Below are 12,489 nucleotides of genomic sequence, written 5' to 3' on the forward strand. Positions count from 1 at the left end.
GGGACAATGGTAGGTCTTACTTGTTACTAACAGCCTTAACTGAGGTAGTAATCTCAGTACTTAGTTTTAAGTTTCAGTTATCTGTTAATGATTTTCTCTGCAGTTCAGAATGTTCTGTTTTCACTAAGGGCCACTGCCGTTCCAAATTCCATTCTTTTGACTAGTAATTATAGTGCTGCAATTTGACTTATTGGTTTTATAGTCTGCAAATTTTGAAGGGGTTGTCTATCCTCAGTGACGTTCAACTAGCTACAGTCTTTCCTCAAGGGGTCAGACTCAGGCTAGTGAAATAGTGCCTCTTACAGAAGCTTGACAACCTGAGTTTGATGCTTGAATCCCGCACTCCCACGCTCAATGGATTAGGAGCCTGGTGTGGTGGCCCATGCCTGAAATCTAGCACTCCAGAGGCAGAGGCAGAGAGACAGAGAGGCAGAGGCATTTCTGAGTTTGAGATCAACCTAGCCTACAAAGTGAGTCCAGGACAGCCAAAGCTACACAGAGAAACCCTGTTTTAAAAAACAAAACAAAAGATGGTATAGGTGAGAGGATTGTTGCATATTCTAGGCTAGCTTGGCTACACATTAAATTCTAGGTTAGCCTAAGCCACATTCAAAAAAAAAAAAAAGAAAAAGAAAAGAAAAGAAATACATTTAAGAATGTAACTTGAGTTGGGCAGTGGTAGTACACGCCTTTAATCTCAGCACTCAGGAGGCAGAGGCAGGCGGATCATTGTGAGTTCGAGGCCAGCCTGGTCTACAAAGCGAGTCCAGGATATCCAGGGCTACACAGAGAAACCCTGTCTTGAGAAGCCAAAAAAAGAAAAACACCAAAAAACAAAATTAAAAAAAAAAAAAAAAAGAAGGCCGGGCGTGGTGGTGCACGCCTTTAATCCCAGCACTCGGGAGGCAGAGGCAGGCGGATCGCTGTGAGTTCGAGGCCAGCCCGGTCTACAAAGTGAGTCCAGGATGGCCAAGGCTACACAGAGAGACCTTGTCTCGAAAAACCAAAAAAAAAAAAAAAAAAAAAAAAAAAAGAATATAACTTGAATAAGATACTTAAATTTGCTTTTCTTTTTTTTTTTTTTTAACCAATTTTTCCCTTTATAGGAAATTAAGCGAGAGACAGAACCCAAGGATGACAATTTGCCCATCAAACGGGAAAGGCATGGAAATGTCGCGAGTCTTGTACAGCGAATCAGCACTTATGGACTTCCAGCTGGAGGAATTCAGCCACATCCACAAACCAAACCTATTAAGAAGAGTATGTAAACAATTCCTTTCCTACTTAGTTATATTAAAATATGGTATTTAAGACTGCTCAAAAATTCAGAATGATAGCCGGGTGTGGTGGCTCATGCCTTTAATCTCAGCACCCGAGGCAGAGGCAGGTGGATCTTTGTGAGTTTGAAGCCAACCTGGTCTACAAAGCAAGTTCAGGACAGCCAGCACTGCAAGAGAAAACTCTATCTCAACCCCCTCCCCCCCACCCCCCCCCCCCCCCCCCACCCCCCCCCCCCCCCCCCCCCCCCCCCCCCCCCCCCCCCCCCCCCCCCCCGCCAAAGACAAGTATGGTCTTCCAACAGCCAATGGCAGTAGCTCTAAGTTACGCTCACTGGCACACATAGTCACTTTTTATGCTCGGTCATGTCGTCAGTAGCGTTGATAATCCAGCATATGGCTTATAGCCACATACAGGCATTATAAAGGAAGATCTTTGGTTTATTTCCTTGCCTCTGAATGATTAATACATTGATTGTATTGAGGTATCTGCTAGTCTGAAATGTTGCTAGTTGTTTTCTTTTAAAATAGGGTCTTGCTATGTAGCTTATGTTGGCCTCAGATGCTCTGGCCGAATTAAAAAAAAAAAAAATCATTGTGTGGGTGTTGAGTGCGGAGGTCAGAGGATAACACTGTGGCACTGTTTTTCCTCCCAGCTTTATATGGGCTATAGGAATTGAGCCCAGGGGCCCAGGCTTGAATGACAAGCACTGTTACTCACCAAGTTATCTCCCAGCCCTACATAGTTTATATTTTGTTTGTTTTTGAGTTTGTAATTTAATTACAGTGTTTCTTCCCTTTCATCCCTCTAAACCATCCTATATTCCCCTCCCCGATTGTTTCAAATTAATGGCCTATTTTTCTCATTATTGTATGTATGTATGCATTTGCTTATACATACATATTTCTAAATGTAACCTGTTGTGTTCACATAATGCTACTTGTATATGTGTTTTCAGGACTGACTGCTTGGTACTGGACAACCAGTTTGTGTGCTCTTCCCTAGGGAGGACCCCCTCTCCTGCCCCTATTATTACTCAGTTGCCTATAGTTGTTTGTGTAGGGTTGAGACCTCATGGGCCTTCCTCTGTCCAGTTTGGCATGCTCATTGGTGTCATCCTTGTAGACCTCACATTTAGGTGGTCATACTGGTGAGACTTCATGAATATAAGTTCTGAGATTACTAAGGGACACAATCTCACAGCAAATTCTCTGATCCTTTGGCTCTTAGAATCTTTTTGCCTTCTATTCTGCGATGTTTCCTGATCCTTTGGTTCTGGAGTATCTTATATATAAGTCCATTGGGACTAGGCTCCACTACTCTGAGTTTTGATGGTTGTGGTTTTTTGTAGTCATCTTTGTTGCAAAAAAATTTCCTTCATGAGGGGTGAACTCTCATGAACTACATTTATCTGTGAGTATAAGGAAAAGTGTTTATAGTTTCTTGTTAGGGATTGTATTGGTTTAATAAATCAGTAGTTGTAGATTGTCTTCAAATATCTGTGATTTCACTAGCATTAAGTAGTTAGGTTTACCAAAGCAGGCATGGCATCTTTTTTGCTGAAGTGGTTCTAAGTTCAGTTAGAGAGTTGTGGGTTGCCACCAAGGTATGTGTGCCACTACTGCACCTGTAAGGTTACTGTGCCAACATACTTTAACTTTTAGAAATTTGATCTCTTTTATGGCCTCTCAGATCACTTAAATTTACTTGCAGGTTTGTTTGTTTGTTTGTTTTTTTAACTGCCTTTAAGAAAAGAGAGGCAGAGGGGGCTGAAGAGATGGCTCTGAGGTCAAGAGCACTGCCTGTTCTTCCAGAGAACCTGGGTTCAGTTCTCAGCACCCACATGGGAGTTCACAACTATCTGTAACTCCAGCTAAAATAAAAATAAATAAATTTTAAAGAAAAGAGAGACAACTAGCCAGGAGTGATGGCGCAGGCTTGTAATCCCAGTACTTGGGAGGCAGAGGCAGGTGGATCTCTGTGAGTTTGAGGCCAGCCTGGTCTACAAAGTGAGTGATGTACAGCCAAGGCAACACAGAGAAACCCTGTCTTGAAAACAACAACAACAAAACAAAAAAACAAGTAAAAGAAAAAAAGAAAAAGACAATGATGCCATTCTAAAAGACTGCCATTTAAAAATAAACACAATTACAGTGTTTATGACAATAGATAGTATATATTTTAACATTTTTAAAAAGCCTGTTAAATTCTGTGTTTAATAATTCAGCTTAATTTATTGAGAAATACGTGGATATTTTTGAAAAATGCATGTTCTTGCATTTGTTCAGTGTGTGTATGTATGTACAGTCAGGAAGCAACTTGTGGGATATGGTTCTCTTCTATATGGGTTTGGGGATCAAACGCAGATTATAAATTTTATAGGAAAATGCCTTTATCTGCCATTTTCAAGCTCATAATTATTTAACTACATGTACCTGAGATTATTGAGATTATAGTATCTTTGAAATTGTGGTCTATAACTTCCTTGTAAGAGAAATGATAGGCAATAAGGAAATTCCCTCGCAAATTGTACATATAAGAGTGTTTTTAAATTTTTTTAATTAATTTTTTTACATATACATTTATATTATCACACACACACACACACACACAGAGAGAGAGAGAGAGAGAGAGAGAGAGAGAGAGAGAGAGAGAGAGAGAGAGAGAGAGAGAGACATAACTAAACTACTTATAGCAAGAAAAACCATGACACAGTCAGGAATTATATAAATGTTACATTCATAGTGTTTTGGCTGTTTGTATTTGACAGCCTTGAAGCAAACATCTTTCCTATCTTGGTGTGCCTAAAATTCTGAATGTAGATCAATATTTATCATATCTAGACCTAAAAACATCTTAATCCTAAACAACTAACACCTAAACAACTAAGCTTAATTGTAAAATTAAACTATCTGGTCTTTAGCCCCATCAGAGACTTGAGAAGGAATAAAATTAATTACCTGAGTAAACAACAAGTGCAGGTTAGCAGCTTCCAAAGTGAAAGAAATGACAGAGACAGTTTGCTGCCTGGACAGTCACCCAGCACACTCATAACGCTGCAGCATCTTCTTCAGCCTTCTGGCCCAGTATATCTGACAGACGTATTCGTGAGGCAGGAACTATTAAGGACTTCCTTACCCTGTCTTGGCAGAGTTTCATATAAGAATGTTAATGATTTTTTTTTTTTTACAGCCCCCTTATTGTCACAAAGTGTTACTTTGCATGTCATTGCCTATTAAATTTGGAAAACTGCTGCTTCAAGAGTTACAGCACTGGGTTATGTCACAATTTTTTTTTAATGAAAAATGAAGATTTCTTAATAACAAGATCAATTGAAAGTTTTGGGTTTTTTTTTGTTTTGTTTTTCTTGTTTTTTATTTTGTTTTTTTGAGAGAGGGTTTCTCTTGTAGTCCTGGATGTCTTGGACTTGCTTAGTAGACCAGGTTGGCCTCGAACTCAGAGATCCGCCTGCCCTTGCCTCCCAAGTGCTGGGATTAAAGGTGTGTGCACCACGCCCAGCTGACCAATTGAAAGTTTATATTAATCCTTTGAACATCAGAAAAATGTGATATTCAAATAATATTTGTATACCACCTTTCCACGTTAGTGGCCCTGGACTGTGAGCTTCCTGGAGGCTAGTGACAAATAGTAGAATTGTATAGCATAGAGCTGTAACTTGGTGTGGAATTTTCTCTTCTCCAAGAGCTTTTAGACCAGCGAAAGAGTTATTTATGATCTCTGCCCACTATAAACTCCATAACTTTTAATTCTGTGGTACTGTAAAAGGATGGTTTCTTTTTTAGCATAGGCTAGACAGAGTTGTAAGCCATGGATACTAAAACAGAATAACCCCTTCTTTGAGTGCGTGTACCTGAACATGGGGTGAGGTGATAGTTGGGTCTTTTCCTGATTTTTTTTTCTCTCCTCAGCTCACTAAGGATATTACAGGAGTAGATCCCAGCTGGAGGTAGGCAAAGTTATTCCTTTTCTGTTGCTGTAATAAAATACCATAATCAAAAGCAACTTAAGAAAGAGTTTATTTTCGCTTGGAGTTCTAGAGGGATAAGACTTCATCATAGCAGGGTGGCGTGGCAGCAGGAAAAGGAGGCTGAGAACTCACATAGTCAGTCACCTGTAAGCATGAAGTAGAGACAGTGAACTGGAATTAGAGTGCAGCCCTACCATGCTTCCTGCAGTAAGGCCTCACTTTCTAACCCTACCCAAACAGCGCTACTTGCTGGAAACCAGTTCTTCAAATATCCAAGCCTGTGGAGAACATTTCTCATTCAGAGCACCACAGATCCTCCCAGTTCTAGTGTAAGCAATAACACGGGAAAGAGTATGTACAACACAGTGAAATTTAATGTTCGGACAAAGTTTTAGACATGTGACCTACCACCATCCAACATGAAAAAGAAATTTAGGATAGATCAGTTGCAAGTAATGATATTGAGTAAGGAATGATATTACCAATGATATTGGTAATAAAAATTACCAACAAAGGAAAAAGCCCAGTACCAGAAGGCTGCACCTCAAAATGTAACCAGACATTTGAAGAAGTAACAGCAGTATTTCTCAAGTGGTTCCATTTTGGGTGTTGTTTTGGTTTTGTTTTTTTGTTTTGAGACAGGGTTTCTCTGAACAGGCCTGGCTTGGAACTCACTCTGTAGCAAAGGCTGGTCTTGAATTCACAGAGATCCTCATGCCTCTGCCTCCCAAGTGCTGGAATTAAAGGCGTGCTCCCCCACGCCCTGCTTGGCTCTATTTTGTGAGGCCAATGTTATTCTGGTCCCCAAACCCAACAGGAGCAAAACAAAGAAAAAGTTCCTCAGTGTCATTGAATGCGAAAATAAAATTCGTTTTTAACAGGCATACCACAAAGATCACATGACCAGTTTCCTTCCAGAGATGCAAAGGTGTTTCAACGAGTGCAATCAATAAATAGAATGAAAGACCCCCCCCCCCCCCCCCCGGTCATATAATCATCTCAGTAGATGGAGAAGAAAGAAACCTTTGGTAAAACCCAGCCCTTCCCTCACGGTAGGTACAGAAGATCCCGACCACAGTGTGGTGTGCTGTGGGCTATACTTGTAGTCTGTACTGAATATGAAAAACTGAAAGCATTCCACTAAGGTTAGGACCAAGACAAGCAGTAGAAATTTAGCTAGAGCAATCAGGTTAGAAAGAGAGAAATACCAGGCATATGAACAGGAAGGAGCAAGTCAGATCATCTCTGTTTTCATATTGTGAAAGCAACATTTAGAGACCCACCAAGTCAACATGCAAAAATTAGTAATCCTGTAATTCCAGTCCTTGGGGGGAGAATCAGAAGCCAGTGTGAGGCCATCGTGGGACACATGAGGCCTTGCCAAATGTGATAACCTGCATTTGATCTGAGACTCACAAAGTAGGAGAGAACTGATTTCCACATGCTGTCCTTTAACCTTCACATGCATGCTAGAGTACTTCCTCCCATACTTAAAAAAATAAATGCAATTTAAAAAAATAAAAATGCTTAGTGTCTTTATCAAAGAAATATATCAAACTAATATAAAACTGTATGTAGCAAGATACCATCTTATCCTATTTATAATGGTTGTTATGAAAGAACATGAAAATGTGGAAAAGTGGAGGCCATATACACTGATGGTGTTATGTAAATTAGCTCAGCCGTTTTGAGAAACAGAGTGGTACTTTCTCAAAACAAATTAAAAATAAAAATATTCCTAGCACTGGGAGGCAGAAACAGGAAGGTCCTAAGTTCAAGGTAAATCTGGATTTCAACCAGGACCCTGTCACAAACACGCCCAGCTATTAACTCAGTCAATCTTTGACAGATGCAAATATATAGGTAAACATTTTACTTTAGATTTTTAAAGTAAATTTTATTTGGAGATGGTCATATATAATGATAGAGGTTTGTGCTTCGAAATCTTTCCTACTCTGAGGCGGGAAAAGGCTGAGGCAGCAGCATGGCAGGTTCAGGGGCAGTCCGGTGGGATTTGGGAGCATGAAAAGAATGGACAGTGAATGTATGAAAATTGTAGTTGGCAAGATGGCTCAGAAGGTAAAAGTGCTTGCCATCATGTTTGAGTTGAGAACTCAGATACTTGTAGTTAGTAAAATACTATTTAAAAAAAATCTATCTATCTATCTATCTATCTATCTATATTCAAAGTCTTTTTTTTAGCTTAGCAGAAAAATGTTACCTGGAAACTTGTTAGAAATGCCATATGATTATATCAGGGGCTTTAAAATATTAGGATTCCTACAGTAAATATTGTAGGTGAGCAGTGAAAAGTAGGGATTTATGGTGTTTGTCTAATGTTTAAAGATTATAGGACCAATAAGAAAGATTTAAATAGTGCTTTGCCAGGAAAGTACAAATAGCATGCTACTGATTGTTCTGCCCTAGTATCTAGTTAGAGTAGGAGAAAAGCAGCCCTGCCTTCCTTCTCCAGTGCTGTCTCCTTCCCGTAGCTAACATACATGGACTTCCTGAAAGGTCGTTTATTTTTCTTGGAGTTCTTTTCTTTATCTTGTTAAGAGACAGGCACTAAGTGTGGAGCTGAGAGCTGAGAGGGGTCTACTTGCAAGTAAACACCTTGCACTCTACTCTGCATCTCTTATACCAGATTCTCACAGTATAGCTTTATTGGTGGATTGTATCAGGGTCTTTCCACTAGGTCAAGTTTGACTCCCTGAAACGTGGCTGTCCAGATTCAGACTACCATCTGTTCTCAAGAAGCTTCCTACTGACAGCATCCTGGGGAGCTGCTGGGAGATGAAATCCTTTGTCTAAAGCCAGAGTGGGTAGCGTTCAGATTCTCCTGAGATGTAAGCTTCCAGGGTTGTGAGGCTTCCAAGTAGGGAGGAGTGCCGGTGTCTGTGCTGATAGCTTTTGATTTATTCTCTTTCACCTTTATCCCAGCAGAGGGGGAAGGGTACCAAGCTGTGGAGCTAGGGATTGAGTGTTGGGATGTTTTTCTCTCTTGTTATGCAGGTGTGGACTTTACAAGGTTTTTGTATTTCTGTGGTTGAATGTACATCTGTTACCTGTTGCCCACCTGTTTCCTCTTCGCTTCCTCTTCTCCCATGATCCTCCTCCTTCCACCCTCTTTTTTGTGTGGAGGAAACAAGTGAGTGCGGGGTGATTCTCTTCAGCCATCTTGCCTTCCCTTCAACAGTTGCTTAAAACGCATGCATTACTCCTAGGTTTTGGTCAAGAAGTAATCTGAAAATTGCCCTGGGAGGGGCTTGCCTGCACTAGTTTTATTATCACAGAATGTCTTGGTTGGGGATTCTTTGCTTTTGTGTACTGGAGGGATCGGGTGTGCCCATGTCCTGTGTTACCTTACACTTTATCTGGGGGTGAATATTATGTAGTGAGAGAAGTGTTTTAAAATAATCCAGTGCTGCTGCTTGTGATTAGCTGTTTAAATACTCACATGTTTGCTTTTCTTCCTCTTATATTTCCTATAATGTAATTGTGGTATGTGACTAAAGGTGCTATTTTAAAAACAATGTTTTCTTGACATATTTTTAAAATGATTTCTTCTAGAGACAAAAAAGCGTCAGTGTAAAGTCCTTTATGAGTACCTTCCACAAAATGAGGACGAACTGGCATTGGCAGTAGGGGACGTCATCGATATCAACGAAGAGGTAAAGACCGTGTACATTTGAGGAGCGCACAGCTTGATGTTGTAGCTGCTAAAAGAGGGCTTTGTCAGAATATAAAAATTTGTGAAAATTTATGCCAGTTTTCAATCAGATTTAGAGACAGTCTTTTTATTTGTCTTTGCTAGATATTATTTGTGTGTTTGCCTTAAAGAATAAAAATAAATATTTTTTTAAAAAGCTAAAAGCCATCAGGCATGATGGTGCACACCTTTAATCTCAGCACTCAGGAGACAGAGGTAGGCGGATCGCTGTGAGTTCGAGGCCAGCCTGGTCTACAAAGCGAGTCGAGGACAGCCAGGACTACATAGAGAAACCCTGTCGTGAAAATAACAAACCAACAAACAAACCAACAAACAAAAAAACCCCAACCTCCCCCCCCCCCAAAAAAAAGCGACTGTGACTCTCTGCTGGCAAGATAGACACCCAGACTTGACTACCTCTTTATCCTTGGGACCCATGTGAAGGCGGAAAGAGAAACTGACTCTACAAGGTGCCCCTGGCCTCTGCGTGCACATTGCATGTACACCCATACTCTCATTATGTACACACACTATTATGATAATGCTTAAAAAGATAAATGTTATGTAAATAGCGCCAAACACCAGAGAGCCTTATCGTTTTGATTTCAGATTTGCTACTGGCACAAAACTGTAACAAAAACATTTTCTTTTGAATGATACAAGTGCAATGCAGAAATTGCTTTAGATTCTGTCTTGTTTGAATTGTTGCATTTAAATGCTAGCCAGGTATGCTTTTTTTCAGTTTAGATTTTAGAATGAGATAGGGAAATATTTTTAATTTCTTACTTCTGCTTTTCTCATTGAAGGAATATTAAAAGTTTTTCTGGGTATTTGAAGATGCTGTTTCCAAGACCGTGCTTTGATAAAATATATTGCAGCAGGAACTGATTTTGTGTCATTATTTCTAATTTACCGCTAACATCTCTTAACTTCTAGGATATCTATACAGAAGGCAGTTCTGATCTTTTCTTATCTGTTGACAATACCAGTTAACATTTATTGAGCCTATGTTGGAATAAGTATTTCACATTTATTTCCTTTAAACTTTATGCAGTCTACAGAAGGAAATATTTACTTCCGTTTCTCAGAGGTAGAGATTGAATCACAGAGAATCACATTGCTCTTGTTTTTTTTTTTTTTTTTTTTTTTTTTTTTTTTTTTTTTTGATACAACTGAGGCCACCCCAAACTTAGCGGCAAAACTACTGTTAATTGTGCTTGTGGATTGTTGGCACAAGTATGCAGATAGGCACAGGAGGGCTGGCTTGCTTGTGTTCTGTGATGTTTGGGGCCTCAGCTGGAAGGGCCTAGGAGGGCTCATGAGAGCCTCCTTAAGAAAGCCTCTCTAAACAGTGTCATTAATGTTGAGATGAAGGCCATTTAATTAAATTGTTCCAGAAATATTTCTAGAAATTATACAGAGTAGCCCTACAATTTTCTACTTGTCTTTGAAAAATAAATTGTTTTAAACATAGCAGCAGTTTCATAGAAAACAGTGGCTCCTAGTTTGTTGCTTTAATTATCTTACCTCGGGGTTTCTGAAGAGGAAAAGTTTTATACAAAAGAATGTGTCACCATTCTGGTTACTTTAGACAGTCCAGGACAGATGAACTGTATAGATTGGTTATATTATCACCCTTTTGTGTTGCAAGAAATTTCTCGGTAATGAATCGTTTTGGTGTATACAATAGGAAGCATCCAAGTTGGTATTCTGAAATGGCTGTCTACATTTTGTTAACAAATGAAAAAATAGAACTCAGTAATCCATTTGTTAATAGTTTAGGTTACAGTTCATTGGTTTTGCTTGGGGATAAATCATTTTTCCTAACTCAGAATTTAAGTACAAGTTCTGTGGTATGCTCTTGAATTTTATCACCATTGAGCATACATTATAAATCTATACTAGTTCATTCTAAGAACTTTAAAATTCATTAATTATATTTGATGTATGTCAGGTCACTCAGGAAGTTAAATATCTATATATAAATTATATATATTTATATAAAATGACAATGTTAACGAAAATTCTTTTTAGAGAAACAGTGATGTTAATACATAGAGAAAATGGCAAAGTTTTTGTTTTGTTTTGTTTTTTGTTTTTCAAGACAGGGTTTCTCTGTATTAACCGTGGCTGTCCTGGACTTATTTGTAGACCAAGCTGGCCTCAAACTCACAGCAATCTGCCTGCCTCTGCCTCCTGAGTGCTGAGATTAAAGGTGTGTGCCACCATGCCCAGTGGGCAAAATGTTTCATTGCAAGGGTTACAATTTTGACATTCTGTTTAACAAAACTTTCATGTTTCAAGATCCTGATGGTCTTTCACTGCAAAATCGTTATTAAGAGTTCATTTTGTGAAATATGTTCATCCTTTTTATACCACAGCATTTATACTATGTTAATATATTTTAATATATTAAATACATAAAATGAAAAAAAAAAGAAAGCCTCTATTTACACCTAATGTCTCACTGCCGATTGGACAGCTAGTTAGTGTCCTTCCAGTTTGGCTTGGGTTTGTTAGAGAATGGGAGTGTCTGGGGATTGGATCTTACAGTCCGAGCATACCAGATCTCAAATCTGAAATGGACCAGATTCTGAAGCATCTTGATGCAATAATCAAAAAGCTTCAGATTTCCAGTAAAGTTAATGTAAATATTCAGTCTGAAACATGAAATACATTTGAGCAGAAGGTGTTTACTTTGGTTTGCATGGCAGTTTGACAACTCTTCAATGCAACCATATCTGTAAGTATGATGAAGTACCTTTTGTAGTGTAGCCTTGGAAGTGATAGCTACTTACAAACCACTTAGAAGCTGTCAGGAGTGTAGGGGTAGAACACAGACATTATTAGTACTTGATGGGAGTGGTGTCAAGACAACATTGTGGTGTGTGGTACCTTGTTGAAGACAACTTCACTTCATACGTGCCTGACGTGCAGTGGCCTAGATGAATGTGTAAAGCTTGCTGTGTCCATCGTGAAAGCCCCTCCCTCTGTGGAGGAGTTGAACCCAGGGCTTTGCATAGTGGGCCCATGCTTTTTTAAAGCCAGAATCTGACCATGTAGCTCAGGCTGGCCTCAAGCTCATAATCTTTCCTTTTCATCTCCTGAGCACTGGGATTATAAGCATGTGCCAATAGGCTAGACTGTACAGTCCTGTTTTCATATGAATTGTTTTTATTTTCGTCTTTTGTTTCTTAGAGACAGGGTCTCACAGTCCAGGCTGGCCTTAAACTGGTGGTCCTCCTGCCTCAACCTCCTAAGTGCTAGAATTGCAGGCATGGTCACCATGCCCAGTTCATTATTCCTATGTGTGAATGAGTTCTTTAGCACTCTTCTTCCTAAGAATGCCCTAATTAGATAACTCTTAACTAGTTGCTGATATTTGAAGTTTAAATAGTAAACTGATGTTCTTTCTTTGTGTCTCTTACATTTTGTCATACTTAATCCCAAAGGACACGTGGCTCCTAACATTTTCAAACCTTTATCTTAGTTTTTTATTTCTTCCTTTCTT

The 12,489-nt window shown here is 39.3% G+C and overlaps 1 protein-coding gene across 1 annotated transcript in view; it reads left to right on the plus strand.

The window, feature by feature from the left end:
- Positions 1–12,489, plus strand: part of Cd2ap (CD2 associated protein) — an 82,426-nt gene that overhangs the window by 26,708 nt on the left and 43,229 nt on the right. The window contains exons 3-4 of the mRNA XM_051152938.1: positions 1,107–1,260; positions 8,840–8,940. Coding sequence (XP_051008895.1) covers positions 1,107–1,260; positions 8,840–8,940 — 255 coding nt within the window. The remainder of the gene's footprint in view (positions 1–1,106; positions 1,261–8,839; positions 8,941–12,489) is intronic.

Source organism: Acomys russatus, chromosome 11 (assembly GCF_903995435.1).
Source record: "Acomys russatus chromosome 11, mAcoRus1.1, whole genome shotgun sequence".
Lineage (NCBI taxonomy): Eukaryota > Metazoa > Chordata > Mammalia > Rodentia > Muridae > Acomys > Acomys russatus.